At 44.1% G+C, this 12,901-nt stretch overlaps 1 protein-coding gene across 3 annotated transcripts in view; it reads right to left on the reverse strand.

The window, feature by feature from the left end:
• Nucleotides 1-894: 894 nt before the first annotated feature.
• Nucleotides 895-12,901, reverse strand: part of Cfap97d2 (CFAP97 domain containing 2) — a 37,762-nt gene continuing 25,755 nt past the window's right edge. For 2 of the 3 annotated variants that reach the window (XM_055608460.1, XM_055608459.1), the window contains 5 exons: nt 10,551-10,631; nt 9,440-9,555; nt 6,835-7,002; nt 5,922-6,048; nt 895-1,468 (listed from right to left, as the gene is read on the reverse strand). In XM_055608460.1, the coding sequence (XP_055464435.1) occupies nt 5,943-6,048; nt 6,835-7,002; nt 9,440-9,555; nt 10,551-10,631 (471 nt within the window). In that variant the 3' untranslated portion in view covers nt 895-1,468; nt 5,922-5,942. The remainder of the gene's footprint in view (nt 1,469-5,921; nt 6,049-6,834; nt 7,003-9,439; nt 9,556-10,550; nt 10,632-12,901) is intronic. The other variant, XM_055608461.1, reaches the window with a different exon arrangement.

Genomic DNA, 12,901 nt, shown 5'->3' on the forward strand with positions numbered 1-12,901 from the left:
ATCAATCCTCCAACCAACAGCAAAAGCAGCAAGCGGCCTCCTCAAAGCAGCTGTGTTGAAATATTTCTCTCCGTCTTCAAGGCGACAAATCATTCAGCTCTGGGCTCTCCAAACTGCCACACCTTCTCTTTCTGGGCTCTCATATTTATCTCCCTCAGAGTCCTGGACCACACCCCTCTCCGTGCTGCGCGAGGCAGGCCATCACCAGCTGGCAAAGACCACACCCTACAGAAGGCAGTTGTCAACTGTGGACAAACTAAAGCCCAAACTAAAACACCACACTTGGGATTAAAACAAAGACACATTTACACAACATAATTGAGTTTTAAAGAAACCAAAAGTTCCATTACAGTGCAGACTAGCCCAGTGTCTTTGCAGGGCTTGTGTAGATAACCACAGCTATGGTGAGTTCACGAGTTCAGTTATGTCATGGCCAGAAAATTGTCTTCTTGCTGCATATTTCCCTGTCCTCTGGCTCTTAGATGATTCTTACACCCTCTAGGATATACTGAGGGGTTTCTTTAGAGTCTGGGGAGACAGTATTATACTGCTGACCTTCACGTGTACATTCAAGGGTTTGTGCATAAAGATATGAAATTTGGCTACACACACACACACACACACGCTCACACACTCATAATGAAGAGTAATTAGACATGTCTCCTCTGAAAGGGAGCTTACATAGAGCATGCACCCCCCTGACTTCTGAGATCCCAGACCCTTCACAGGATGTCGCTGGATGAGCAGATGAAAGTGTGCAATGAGATTTGGGGATTTTTTTTAAGTTACAGTTGAGGCAGATAGGCTAGGAGCTCATTGTTATATACTAGTTTAAATGTGATCTTACCTCAAGACAGGGAAAATAGTCAGATTTCAGACTCTCAGACATGCCTTAATTGCTCTGTAAGACCCAAAGGATCCTTACCTCTTGGGTCATGGATTTCAATTTGATTTATTTACATATTTGGTAAAATGACAGTCACAAAGGGTTTTTGTTGTTGTTGTTGTTGTTTTGTTTATGGGAATTACATACAACCATCCCAACTCATAGTAACTCAGAATAGTATTAACAGTGAGAGAAAAAAGAGTCTATTGCAAAGTCCTGTAACTTCCGGTGTTACTCTGCATATTTTGTTTTTGGCTATCAGTCCAAGAAACACAGTAAATAGCTGTGCTGTGTCATCTGGCGCAGGTCGTGACCACAAAGCCCCAGAGTTCTGTGTCACAGCTCCCACAGCTGTCCCAGGAGGCGCATATGAAGCCAGCTTGGCCACAGATGCTAGGCTAACAGCCCTAAGACCCACACACAGCCAGCCCACCCCCACCCCAAGGAAAGCACAGGAAAGCCCCATCAGTGCTTCTGGGCTCTGGTCTTTTTTCAGTGGTTGGGGTCTGAATCCTCACCCCATCTACTTCAGGTTGGGCATCCTGACGAGGCTGTGCCCTTGCTGGGCATCAATTTCAGCTCCTGTGGGACAAAAAATGTTGCAACAGTCATGTTCCTTAGCCACGAACAGAAAAACATGCCAGTTCTCTAGATGTGCAAGATGAGGTGTACAAGATGAGGTGTGCAAGATGGAGCACCTCACTTGACAATTTTTTAGAATGCACTAGATGATCTTTTGTTGCTGTGTCTGAAGTTTTGTTTTCTTTGAGAAAGGGTCTCACATAGCCCAGGCTGGCCTTGAACTTCCTATGTTGTTGAGTTTAATCTAGAATTCCAAATCCTACTGCCCTCTACCTCCCAGTGTTTGCCAGCGTGCTGGCTCAGATATATATATATATATATAAATGATTTGACTGAAACAGTAATTCTATATTATAAAAAGTACCTTTTAAAGTAAATATTTGGGTGGTTTGGCGATATTAATGCATTTACAACTTATAATTACAGTTTAATTTGAGAACATTTTAATCACCAACTCTTCCCAAACCATATTCCTTAACAATTTTTCCCCAACTCTCCCTTTCAAGTTCTAATAATCACTAGTCTTTTTATCACTAGGATTTGCCTGTCTGGGCATTTCATACATGTGGCATTCTGCATTTAGTTCTTTCACCGACATCTTTAAGCTTCATCCACGATATAGCAATACATGCTTTTAATGCTTTTTTAATGGTGGAATAATATTCCATTGGTGAGATATACCTCTTTTTGTCTATCCACTCATCAGTTCATGGACACCTGGCTATGGTTAATGATGCTGATCCAGACACAGGGGTGTGTATAATCACCTGTATTTGTAGTTTCGATTCTCTTCTCTACTTAGGTGTGGATTTGCTGTCTAATTTGTAGAGGAATCAGCAAAGTGTTTTCATAGTAAATGTATCACCGGTTCACTTCCCAGCCCCTCCACACTCCACACACACACACACACACACACACACACACACCACACTGTCATCTGCCTTCCCGGCCAGCTTAGTGAGCATGAAGGGCTATCTCACTAAGGTATTGGTTCCCACCTCCCCGACAGCATTGGATGTCCTTTCGTGTGCCTATTGGTCATTTGTGTATCTTCCTTGGATGTATGTGTACTCAAATGATCAAGTAACTTCTGCTTTTTAATTTTATTGTGGGCTCTCTTCTTAACCACATCAGCAAACTGACTGCTGGTTTCAAGGTGTCACCTGAAGCCCAGATTTTTGACTGCGTATGGTAGAAGATGTGGTGATGAAGGACAGAAACTAAAGCTCATTGTTTCCAGGGTCAGGAGCCTTACAGCCCTTTGCAAGTACTATTCACTGAATCCTGACATGGGTACAGGAGATGAGGTCTGTCTGTGTTTTCTGAGTGTGCTGGGGACTGTGGCGCTGTCTTGGAGAGCTTGGAGCATGCGTTCAGGGTGGTTCATTTATTCAGTTTTCTCATTGTGAGGCTCACTTGTGGCTTGGTTTGTTTGTTTTCTGGTGTCTGTGTGTGGATTGTAGAGGCCACGTGTTTCCACTGACATAGGCCCCAGGAAGCACTAAGAAGGTCAATAGTTTAGGTGATGAACTCATGATAGTCTCCTAACAGCACAGTGTTTGCTCTTAGTAGAGTTTGGAAGCAAGCAGCTCTGTGTGGGGAGCAGCTGCAGTGGCTAGGAGAGGGTGGTCCTGCGTGCCTATGAGGGTCTCATGATAAATCCAGTCTGTACAGGGAAGGTAAAGGTTCCACATCAAGCCGGCCAGCCAGCTGGCTGCCTTCCAGGCTTCTATTGCCATTTTGTTTTCAGACTCCATTTAATCATAGGGAGAAACTAAGTTCAAGGTCCCAGGCCCTAGAAGATCTGGGGACCTCCCAATAGCTGAACAGCCATCTCAAGGACAACTTCTCCATCTTGCTGGCAGCGTCAAAATAAGTTCATGTTCTCAGGCCCGGCAACTAACTCCTATCCTGACTGGTGGAAACTCTCATGCTCAACCCCTTACGTCAAACTATGAGTGGACAATGCTACAGGCCACCCTGCTCCCCCTCACTTTATGGTTTCACCCTTTAAATATGCTGTGCATATTTAATATACATCCCTTCAAGATTGCAGTTCAGCTCCTGAGCCTGCTCTGCAGCCCTGATCACCCAGTAGCAGCTTGATTACAATAAAATGCTGTCATCTGTATAGATCTAGTATTTGAGTTATGCTGGATTTAAGCGGACCCCGTAATACTATAAAAGGCTGGGACTCTTATCAGAGATAGTAGCACATGCCTTTAATCCCAGCGTTTGAGAAACAGAGGCAGGCAGATCTCTGTGAATTCAAAGCTAGCCTGGTCTACATACCAAGTTCCAGGACAGCCAGGGCTACAGGATAAGCCCCTGTCTCAAACAAAACAAAACAAAAACCAAACAATAGTCTAAGTCACCTGAGAGCACAGCATTCCAGCACCCGTGTAGCCCTAGTACCCTGCATCCCCTACTCTCCCATGGACACACATGGAAGGTTCTGGAAATGCATAAGATACACTGAAAGGCTCCTGGCAGGAAGCTGCCTCCCAACCACAGCACAGCTGTTTCCTGTCTTTCATGGAGAGGAAAAGTCTGGAGCCACTGACAAAGCACCCATAGCTCCAGAGCTGATTGCTGAGAGGAGGTGGGGGTTGCCCTGAAGAAGCTGGCCCCAGAAGCCACTGTAAGGCCATACTTGCCCATGAGCCGAGCTGGCAACACCCTATGTGAAGTGTGGATTGTGGGTGGTAGCTGCTCCCAAGCAGAAGAGTTTCCCTGTGTTTTTCAGCTCCTGCCTTACCCATCAGCCTTACCACTTCCTTTTACATAAAGTGGGGAGAGCAAGCATTCCGAGATTGAATGGACATTACTTCCACACCTTCTCTAGACATTCTCACTGGGAAACAAAAAGTAACTACCTAAAATCAACATAATGAAAGGAATGGGAGAATAACAAAACATAAACCAACAGAAGAATCAGAAATGAGAGCAAACAGTATTCTGGACTTGACTAAAAACCAAAATTCATCTTTGTCCTTAATGGTTATCTTAGATAAAACCAGTACAGAAACGTTAGCAACATGACATAAACACAGGGTCGGCAGAGGAAGCAATACTTTAAAAAAAAAAAACAACAAAAAACAAAAAAAACTTCCAATATATTCAGAAAAAATGAAAAAAATGAACTTTGAAGCAAGGCAGGGTATGCATGCCTGTAATCTTAGCAAATGGGAGGCCGAGGCAGAAGGATTTGAGTTCAAGACCAGCCCAGACAACAGTGAATTTCTTTGTTTAAAAAAACAAAACATTGATAACTAACTTACACAATGCATAAAAATTCCACTTTCATTATAGACTTGAGAAAACTACAAAAGAACACTGTCATACTAAAGAGAGGCCATAGAGAAAAAATTTGGCATATTTTGCTATTAAATATATAAGCCTAGGGGAAAAGTTAAGTATGGGAGAAAGAACACTTGTGACAATAGCAATAGAAAAAAGTAAATACTGATAATACTGAAATACTGATAATAGCTAAAAGAAATGCTCACGGGGAAATAGAGGAAAAATATGAACAGAAATTCATAGTCGAAAATCTTAAAATACGTGTCATCCAATGTTGACAAGAATGTTAGAAAGACGATGCCCTGACTCCACAATGAAGGGCAGATCCCAGAATGTTCTAGAAAGTAAGTTTAGTGTTGTCTACTGAACCCATATTTCAACTTAACGATTTCACATCTAGAAATAAAAGTTGCAAATGTATATGTGCTATGGTGATCACCACAGTTTCACGTAGACTAATGAAAAATAAATTTTTTTATAACTTGGAGACTCTATAAATAAATTAAGACATATATATTTCAAAAATACCAACTGACAAGAGAGGGGATAGAAAAGACCTTTATGGAATGGCTTTGAATGATTTCTATGAAATGGGATTGAATGAAATGAGCAATTTACAGAAAACATGTTTGTGTGAACAAATAAATACACAAATAAATAAAAATATGCATAAATGGTCCCAGCAGTCACATCTATGATAGCTGAGTGGGGACACTGCTTAATAATCATAATCAAGCACTCTCTACTGTCAATGCCTTATTTTCTACAATAGCAAGTGCTAATGCTCTGTAATTAAAATCAAGGTTTGAAACAGAATGTCCAAGTTTTCAATGTAAAGCAAACTGAATTTTCCTAGTGCTTTTCTACTTAGTAACTACTTCTTATTATACATTTTGAAAATGTATAATATTTTTTACAATTATAATATTATACATTTTGAAAATGTATAAAATGTCCTAGCATTTCAGGAAGCTAGAAGAAATATCCAGGCAAATAATAGGAAGGCCATATGCTCAGAAATAATGTAAGAGCCAAGTACAGTGCTTATGGGGGCAGTAGGGATTAAAAAGCCACTATGAGGGGTGTCTATGGGATGGAACCTTGGGGCTGGGTCTTGATCTGTACACCTTTTATGTCCTAGAATACTTACTATTATGTAGCCCATGGCAGCTCAGTCTCCAAGTGGGTTCACTAGTAATGGGAACAGGAGCTGTCTCTGACATGAACTCAGTGGCTGGTTCTTTTTTTGATCATGTCCTCCTGAAGGGGGGAGCAGCCTTACCAGGCCACAGAGGAAGACAATGCAGACAGTCCTGATGAGACCTGCTAGACTAGGGTCAGAGGGAAGGGGAGGAGGACCTCCCCTATCAGTAAACTGGGGGAGGGGCATGGGAGGAGATGGGGGGAGAATGGGATCGGGAGGGGTGGAGGGAGGGGGCTATAGCTGGGGTACAAAGTGAACAAACTGTAATCAATAAAAAATAAATTAAAAATAAATAAATACACACACACCCCAAACAGCATCATGCATAACAACAGTGAGTTATAATTAAAAACTCTTAATTACTTTGATTCATGAGACATTTGTAAGAATAATGATGACAGAATTAAATTGTCCTTCATTCAGAATGATGAATTTGCCAGTGATTTAGGTTAAACAAAGAGGAAGGGTTTAAAGTATAAGTTTTCTGTCAAATTCTTCCAAGTTGTAGATTTTTTTCCTGGATTCTGAGTAGAGCAGCTAATCCAGGTAGTCACATTGTATCATAATAAGGTTTGTTGAATATGATCTGCTCAAGTTTCTATTTTCACCAAACTCTTCTCGGCTCCTGAACAAACTCATTTTTATCTCCTTGTAAGTTTGGGAGGGAAGACGGGTGAATTCTTCAGGGGAGAGTTCTTCAGGCTTCACTATGACTTCTGTGACTTGAGGCATTTACTCATTGACAAATATACCAAAGGCTCTGAACAGCCAAGAATCAGTGAATAGGTGTGTGATGAATCTGATGAAGTACAGAATTTTAGAGAGCTGTATATTTACAACAAGAAAGGACTACTGGTACCTTTTCTCCAGGTGTCTGCGTTTGCAGGGACGTCTGGCCATGGCTGCCCAGTCCTCCCGCCATCTTTCTGCTCCATTCCAGGGCTCTGTGCTTCTGTTTCTCTCTGGAATGACTTTATTTTGTTTCTGTGCTTTCATAAGTGCCTGTTCTCTTGTCTTCCTGTTTAGACTCCAGAAAGAAATACACATATTCTTTCATATGCCAAGAGTTAGGGAAAAGAAAACTTATTCTGCGTTTACAAAGGGAGCCTTTGTATCATCGAGCTTGGTAGGTGCTCGTTAATATCAGGGCTTTTGTTTGCTTTCCATTAAGGAACATTCAACAAACCATTCCTCCCTGTTCCTGTACTAGGATGTTATCTAGCCACTGAGAGAATGGACACTGAGCTCACAAGGTAAAGATGCCCTTAAGGGAGAGTTGAGCTGGCAGCCAGGAGGCAATGCTGAACAGAGCCTCAAAAGGAGAGGAGGGTTGACAACAAGAAGAGGAGGAAGGCCCAGTGCCCATGAGGAGAAGCATGGCAGGCAGGCAGAGGCCTGAGGAGTCTAGTCTACAGTAAGTGCTTCAAACCAGCTACAGGCACATATATTAGAAAGATTATTCCAGGCAGAACCAGCCTCAGCTCCAACTTCTAAGGTGGGTCTTGCATGGGCCAGCTTGGGGTGGGCACAGTTCAAATACTTTAGCTTCCTTCCTTGTTTCAATAAATATCCTAAATGTGGGGCTGAAGAGATGGCTCAGTGGTTAAGAGCACTGTCTGTTCTTCCCAAGGACCCGGGTTCAATTCCCAGCACCCACAAAGCAGCTTGTAACTGTATGTAACACCAGTTCCAAGGTATCTGACACCTTCATTTTAATGCATATAAAATAAAATAAATTAAATTATTTAAAAAAAAAAACACCTAAGTGTGTCCTAATGAGTATGTGGCAATTTGTAGAACCTTTAAGTGGTTGACTTTTGTTTTGTGTCTGTTTAATACTTGTCACTTATTTTGCGGGGTGTACTTTCAGGGAGTCCCGCCTTTTCCTTCATGGGGTCTCCTCTCTGTGGGTGGCTTGTTTGCATTCTCTATTTGGTCTCTGCAGACACTGGTACAGACTGTTGGTGTGGTTTACACATAAATGATCGATCGGTGAACAAGCACAGTATGAGAGGGCACCACTCAGCAGCCCCAGGGTGACCCAGTGATGCCCTCAGCAATGCCAATCTACCCAGGTGTGGTGGCGCACACCTTTAGTCCCAGGACTCAGGAGCAGAGGCAGGGAGACCTCTGTGAGTTTGAGGTCAGCCTGATCTACCTAGTGAGTTTCAGGAGAGCCAGGACTACACAGAGAAACCCTGTCTCAACCAACAAACAAATAACAACAAAACAAATCAATGTCATTTGGCAGAACATGGAGACAGTCAGTGAGCCCACCACATCCTGGGCAACCTCCAGGGCCTGGCTGTCATGAGGATTCCTGACCAGCACCAAAATACTGGGAGCAAGGGTTGTGTGTTCCATTTTCATTAAGGAGATGGTTTCAGTGTGGGACATATCAAACCCATTAAACTGTGTATCTTAACTGTAAGATATTGTTACCAAGTGCCAACTGTATCTCAATGAAGATAGAAAAGTTAAATCAGGAGTAATCTCTAATTGTTGGCTGTATAATTTCTCTCAAAATATTGGCTTTTGTTTTTTATTAATAAGCTATCTAGGTATATTAATACTGTTTACTAGTTTTCTGTGTCTTTGAAACAGACAGGATTCCCTAAATTAGCAGCCTCATTCATGACACCTCTATCTCTTCCCTGAGTTGGGCGGCTCTGTACCAGAGGCTTGCCTGTGGCTTTGTTTGTTATAAATCTGGAAACTACTATACAGGGTTAGAGAGTCCAGGAGTAACTGCAGCAAAGCCTGCATTGCAGGAACCCTGTACAGTCACCATCACGACTCTGCTCTCAAAGGGAAAGGCTGCAGAGATCTCCCTGGACAGATGGCTACCAGGGGCAGAGCACTGTTCTTTTGCAGAAGCAAGAACAAAGGACTCATGAGAGCATCCATAGGGTGGTTTCATGGAACATGAAGGCCTGCCGCCCTTCATCCTCTTGGGAGGCAGAATCCTGAGCTAGGGGAAATCTTATGTCTAAGAGAGTGATTCCAGCGTAAAGAGGGCAGCCATGCTCTTGCCCAGGCCTCAGATCTGAGCCTTTTGCTCTGTCCCAGACAAGGAACTAATGCTGCAAGGCTGTTGGGTGCTCTGCAACTTGGACATACCCTGCACCCTCCACAGTGATGGCAATTTTGGCCAAGTTGTGTAACTTCACTATACCTCAATTTCCCCTCTACAAAATGAGAAGGACCACAGCCTCTACCTTGCCTGGTCCTTGTGAGGATGGTAATTGGAAAGGCTCTATGGATAGAGCCTGGCACACAGCAAGCATGTGGCTGGGTCCGTTCTTGTGCCCTGCTATATCCCATAGCCTCAAGGAGGGTTTGGACTCAGGGGGATGGAGGCTCCTGTGATAGGAAAGAATGCCTCGTCTCTGGGTCACCATGCTCCTTGTCCCCTGGGTAGACGCAGGCCTACCCAAGGCAAATGTCAAGAGTCCTTCTGTTACCTCTGTGTGAGGTTATTTTGTCCATCAGTCTGTCGCCTGGTTTTCATGGCGGAGGCCACTCTCTGCAGAAGCAGGCAGTTGTCTCTGTCGATGACGGTGAGTCTTTCTTTTTCCATCTGTGGACACAGGGATCCCTCAATAGCACAAGTTTCTTCTAGACATACTTTCCAAAGCCACACTTTGTAGGTCCCCTGGGGTGTCAGCAGTAGCCATCAGGTACACCACAGTACTGGGCATTGGGACAAGAACAGGGGGGACCACTATATCTTTGGGGTGAAATCACTGGGATGGGCAGCAATAGCAAGGAGATACACTACCTTGCACATTTAGGTCGCCTGTTGTGGTCATGCTGGTGAGGAAACTACCTCAAGAGACATTTTATGTTGCTCAGAAGTGTATATTTGATTCCAGAGGGAAGAAAAAATTATACTTTGGTTACCCCCTGCACTTTCTCTGTGTGTGTGTGCATGTGCATACATGTCTGTCCATGTCTTGGCATGACCTGTGGAGGTCAGAGGACAACCTCAGCTATTCATCTTCACCATCTGTTTTGTTTGAGACAGGGTCTCCTGTTTTCTGCTTGATATTCCATACTACTTGACCCTCAAGCATCCGGGAATTCTCCTGTCTCTCCTCCCATCTTGCCTTAAGCGTGTTGGGACCACTAACCCCACCACTGACTGCTGGTATTTTCAGCTTTTAAACTGGCTCGATTGCTGGTTGCTCAGCTGCTCTTCTGCCATCACTTTCAGTTTCCCTCGGGGGCATCACTGCAAACATGACTATGTATTGTTCACGCTCACCCAGGGCCTATGCTTCAAGAAACACAAATCCAGAAGTGGCCAAAAAATTAAAGGAATGATGCTAGTAAATTATCTGGATGGGCGCTGTTATATCTAGGGGCACTAGAGTTGTGTCTGCTTCTATGACGTGATGAGGCAATATCATAGAAGTACAATCACTAGCTCCGTTGGGGCAGGACCAGTTCAGTTGGCCTTTTAGGTGATAACATGCCTTTCACAAGGCCAAAGTGCTTGTCTGCTCATATACCAGGGCTCTGACATCACCTTGTATTCTGGGAGTGTGGCAAGAAGAGGAGGTACACACATACCTTCAACTTCTTGAACTTTAGGTGGAGGTGGCTGTAATTCTGCGGTGGGTGGGTGTCCACGAGTGGCTGGGCATTCAGGACCTGCAGCACAGAGTGGGCACTGAGATTCCAGGGGCAGTTTGAGCAGGTTCTGTGACATCCCATGAGGACTTTGTGCCAAAGAATCCAAATAGCCTTTAGCAGGAAGTTCTCGATGAGGCTCCTGATTTGGCTTGGATTCCAGCAACCCCTGAAAGGGACCAGGTGGCCCTCAGAAGCGAGCCGTGTTCTGCTTTGGGTGGAGAATCACAGGGATGCAGGGCGAGGTTTGCTTCAGTGGTAACAACCAGTCATTTCTGCCCAACACTTTGCGGCAAGTACTCTCCTGCAGGCTACGCCCCACTTGCAAGGCTGTCTAAGCCCCAGCAATGTGTTCAGGAAGTACCTCATGCCAGAACTGACTACAAAGCAACCCCTGGTAGAGTTGGGGAAAGCACACCCTTTAAATGTGGCAGATTGCATTCATGAGTGCTGTGCATATTTTGGCTTGCCATGAAAGGAATCCCTTTTGTTCTAGATTCCTGATGACAGATCACTGATGCTAGGATCTATCATCTGATAACCTGAAGGTGACAGAGTTGAGAACCAGCCAAGGGACATACTTAGAACATTTCTAACACTAGAATTCAGAGTGAGGCTCAGTGTTAGAGCACTTGGCCTGGCACATACCACCAATATGTGCAAACCAAACCAAACAAACCAACTAAAGGACAACAATTTATCAGGCAGTCTGGAAGTCAACCCGGTGGTTGAAGTGTAGTGAGGGGCTGAGGACTAGTGAACTGAGAAGATTGCTAGAAGGTGGGGCAACACACACACACACACACACACACACACACACACACACATACACATAGACATTCAAGAACTAGAAGTACCTAGCAGCATACGTCAAAGAGTCACACTGTCTTTTGTGTTTAAGAAAGAGAAGACTGGAGGCAGGAGGAGATGCCAGGGAACTGTGGTCCTTCAGGCCCACAGGCTGGAATCAAAGGGATGGGCCCTATTTAAAGCTATTGAAGATGAAAGTGAGAGGAAAGAGAGAAAGAGAGGGAGAGAGGAAAGAGAAGAGGAGAGAGAGAGAGAGAGAAGAGAGAGACCCACACGCTGTTTTGATTCCTGCTGACATCAAGACAGATCAAGGTGGTGCCCAAGGTTGGTGCATTCTCTGCAGATTCTGTGTGGGCCCTGTTTAGTCTGAGATGACTGAGTAGGGCTTTCTTATATGATTTATTTGGGGGGGGGAGACCCAGATGAAGATGTAATCTTTATGTTCCTCAGAATACTGTGCTAGCTTGCTTTATGGTTCAGCCTTGTGTTGACTGAGGTATTTGGATACATTACAGGGTGCTTGCTTTTGTATGTTAGAGATGTGGAACACAGATTCCTGAATGTGAAACACAGCACTGAATTTCGAGAGCTGGTGTGGGAGAATCACCAGCAGCTGTGCAGTGACAGGCAAGGAGGTCTTTAACACAAAGGTTTCTAGGTCTAGGCTCTGGGAAACGGGGGCACCCGTGACCATGGGTCACTATCTTTGCTAGTGGCATACAGGCATCCACAGTGTGTCTCCATCTCCATAATGAGAATAGGGATGACATTTTGTTTGTTTCATCCATGGCTGTGTGGTCTGCATTAACTTACAAAGAAACACCAGAAAAACCCAAACAGTATTCTATGAAACAAGTATACTGTGTCCTCAAGGACTCCATGTCCTGGCACACATGAAATCAGGAAATTAAACTGATATGAAGTGGTATGAAGGCAATGTGTTGGGAGAATAGCTACATTCATGGGACAATTTAGAAAATGAACCATGAAGTGCCAGCATCATGTATGTGAAAACTGTACTGTTGTTTTGAAAGAGAACGATTTTGCTTTTGAGAACTACACAGTGAGAGCCTAAGGGATAAAATGCATACCATATTTTCTTAAATTGCTTCTCTGTGTGCGTGCATGAGACAGAATTAGAGAGAGTATATTAGTTACTTTGCATGTTTTTAGGACAAAACACAGGAAAAAAGCCAATGTAAAGAAGGAAGGGAGGGAAGGAGGGAGGGAGGAAGGGAGAAAGGAAGGAATGAAGGAAAGAAAGAAGGAGGGAAGGAAAGGAGGAAGGAAGGAAGGAAGGAAGGAAGGAAGGAGGGAGGGAAGGAAGGAAGGAAGGAAGGAAGGAAGGAAGGAAGGAAGGAGGGAGGGAGGGAGGGAAGGAAGGAAGGAAGGAGGGAAGGAAGGAAGGAGGGAGGGAGGGAGGGAGGGAAGGAAGGAAGGAAGGAAGGAAGGAGGGAAGGAAGGAAGGAGGGAAGGAAGGA

This window comes from Psammomys obesus, unplaced genomic scaffold (assembly GCF_907164565.1).
Source record: "Psammomys obesus unplaced genomic scaffold, mPsaObe1.curated_primary_1811, whole genome shotgun sequence".
NCBI lineage: Eukaryota > Metazoa > Chordata > Mammalia > Rodentia > Muridae > Psammomys > Psammomys obesus.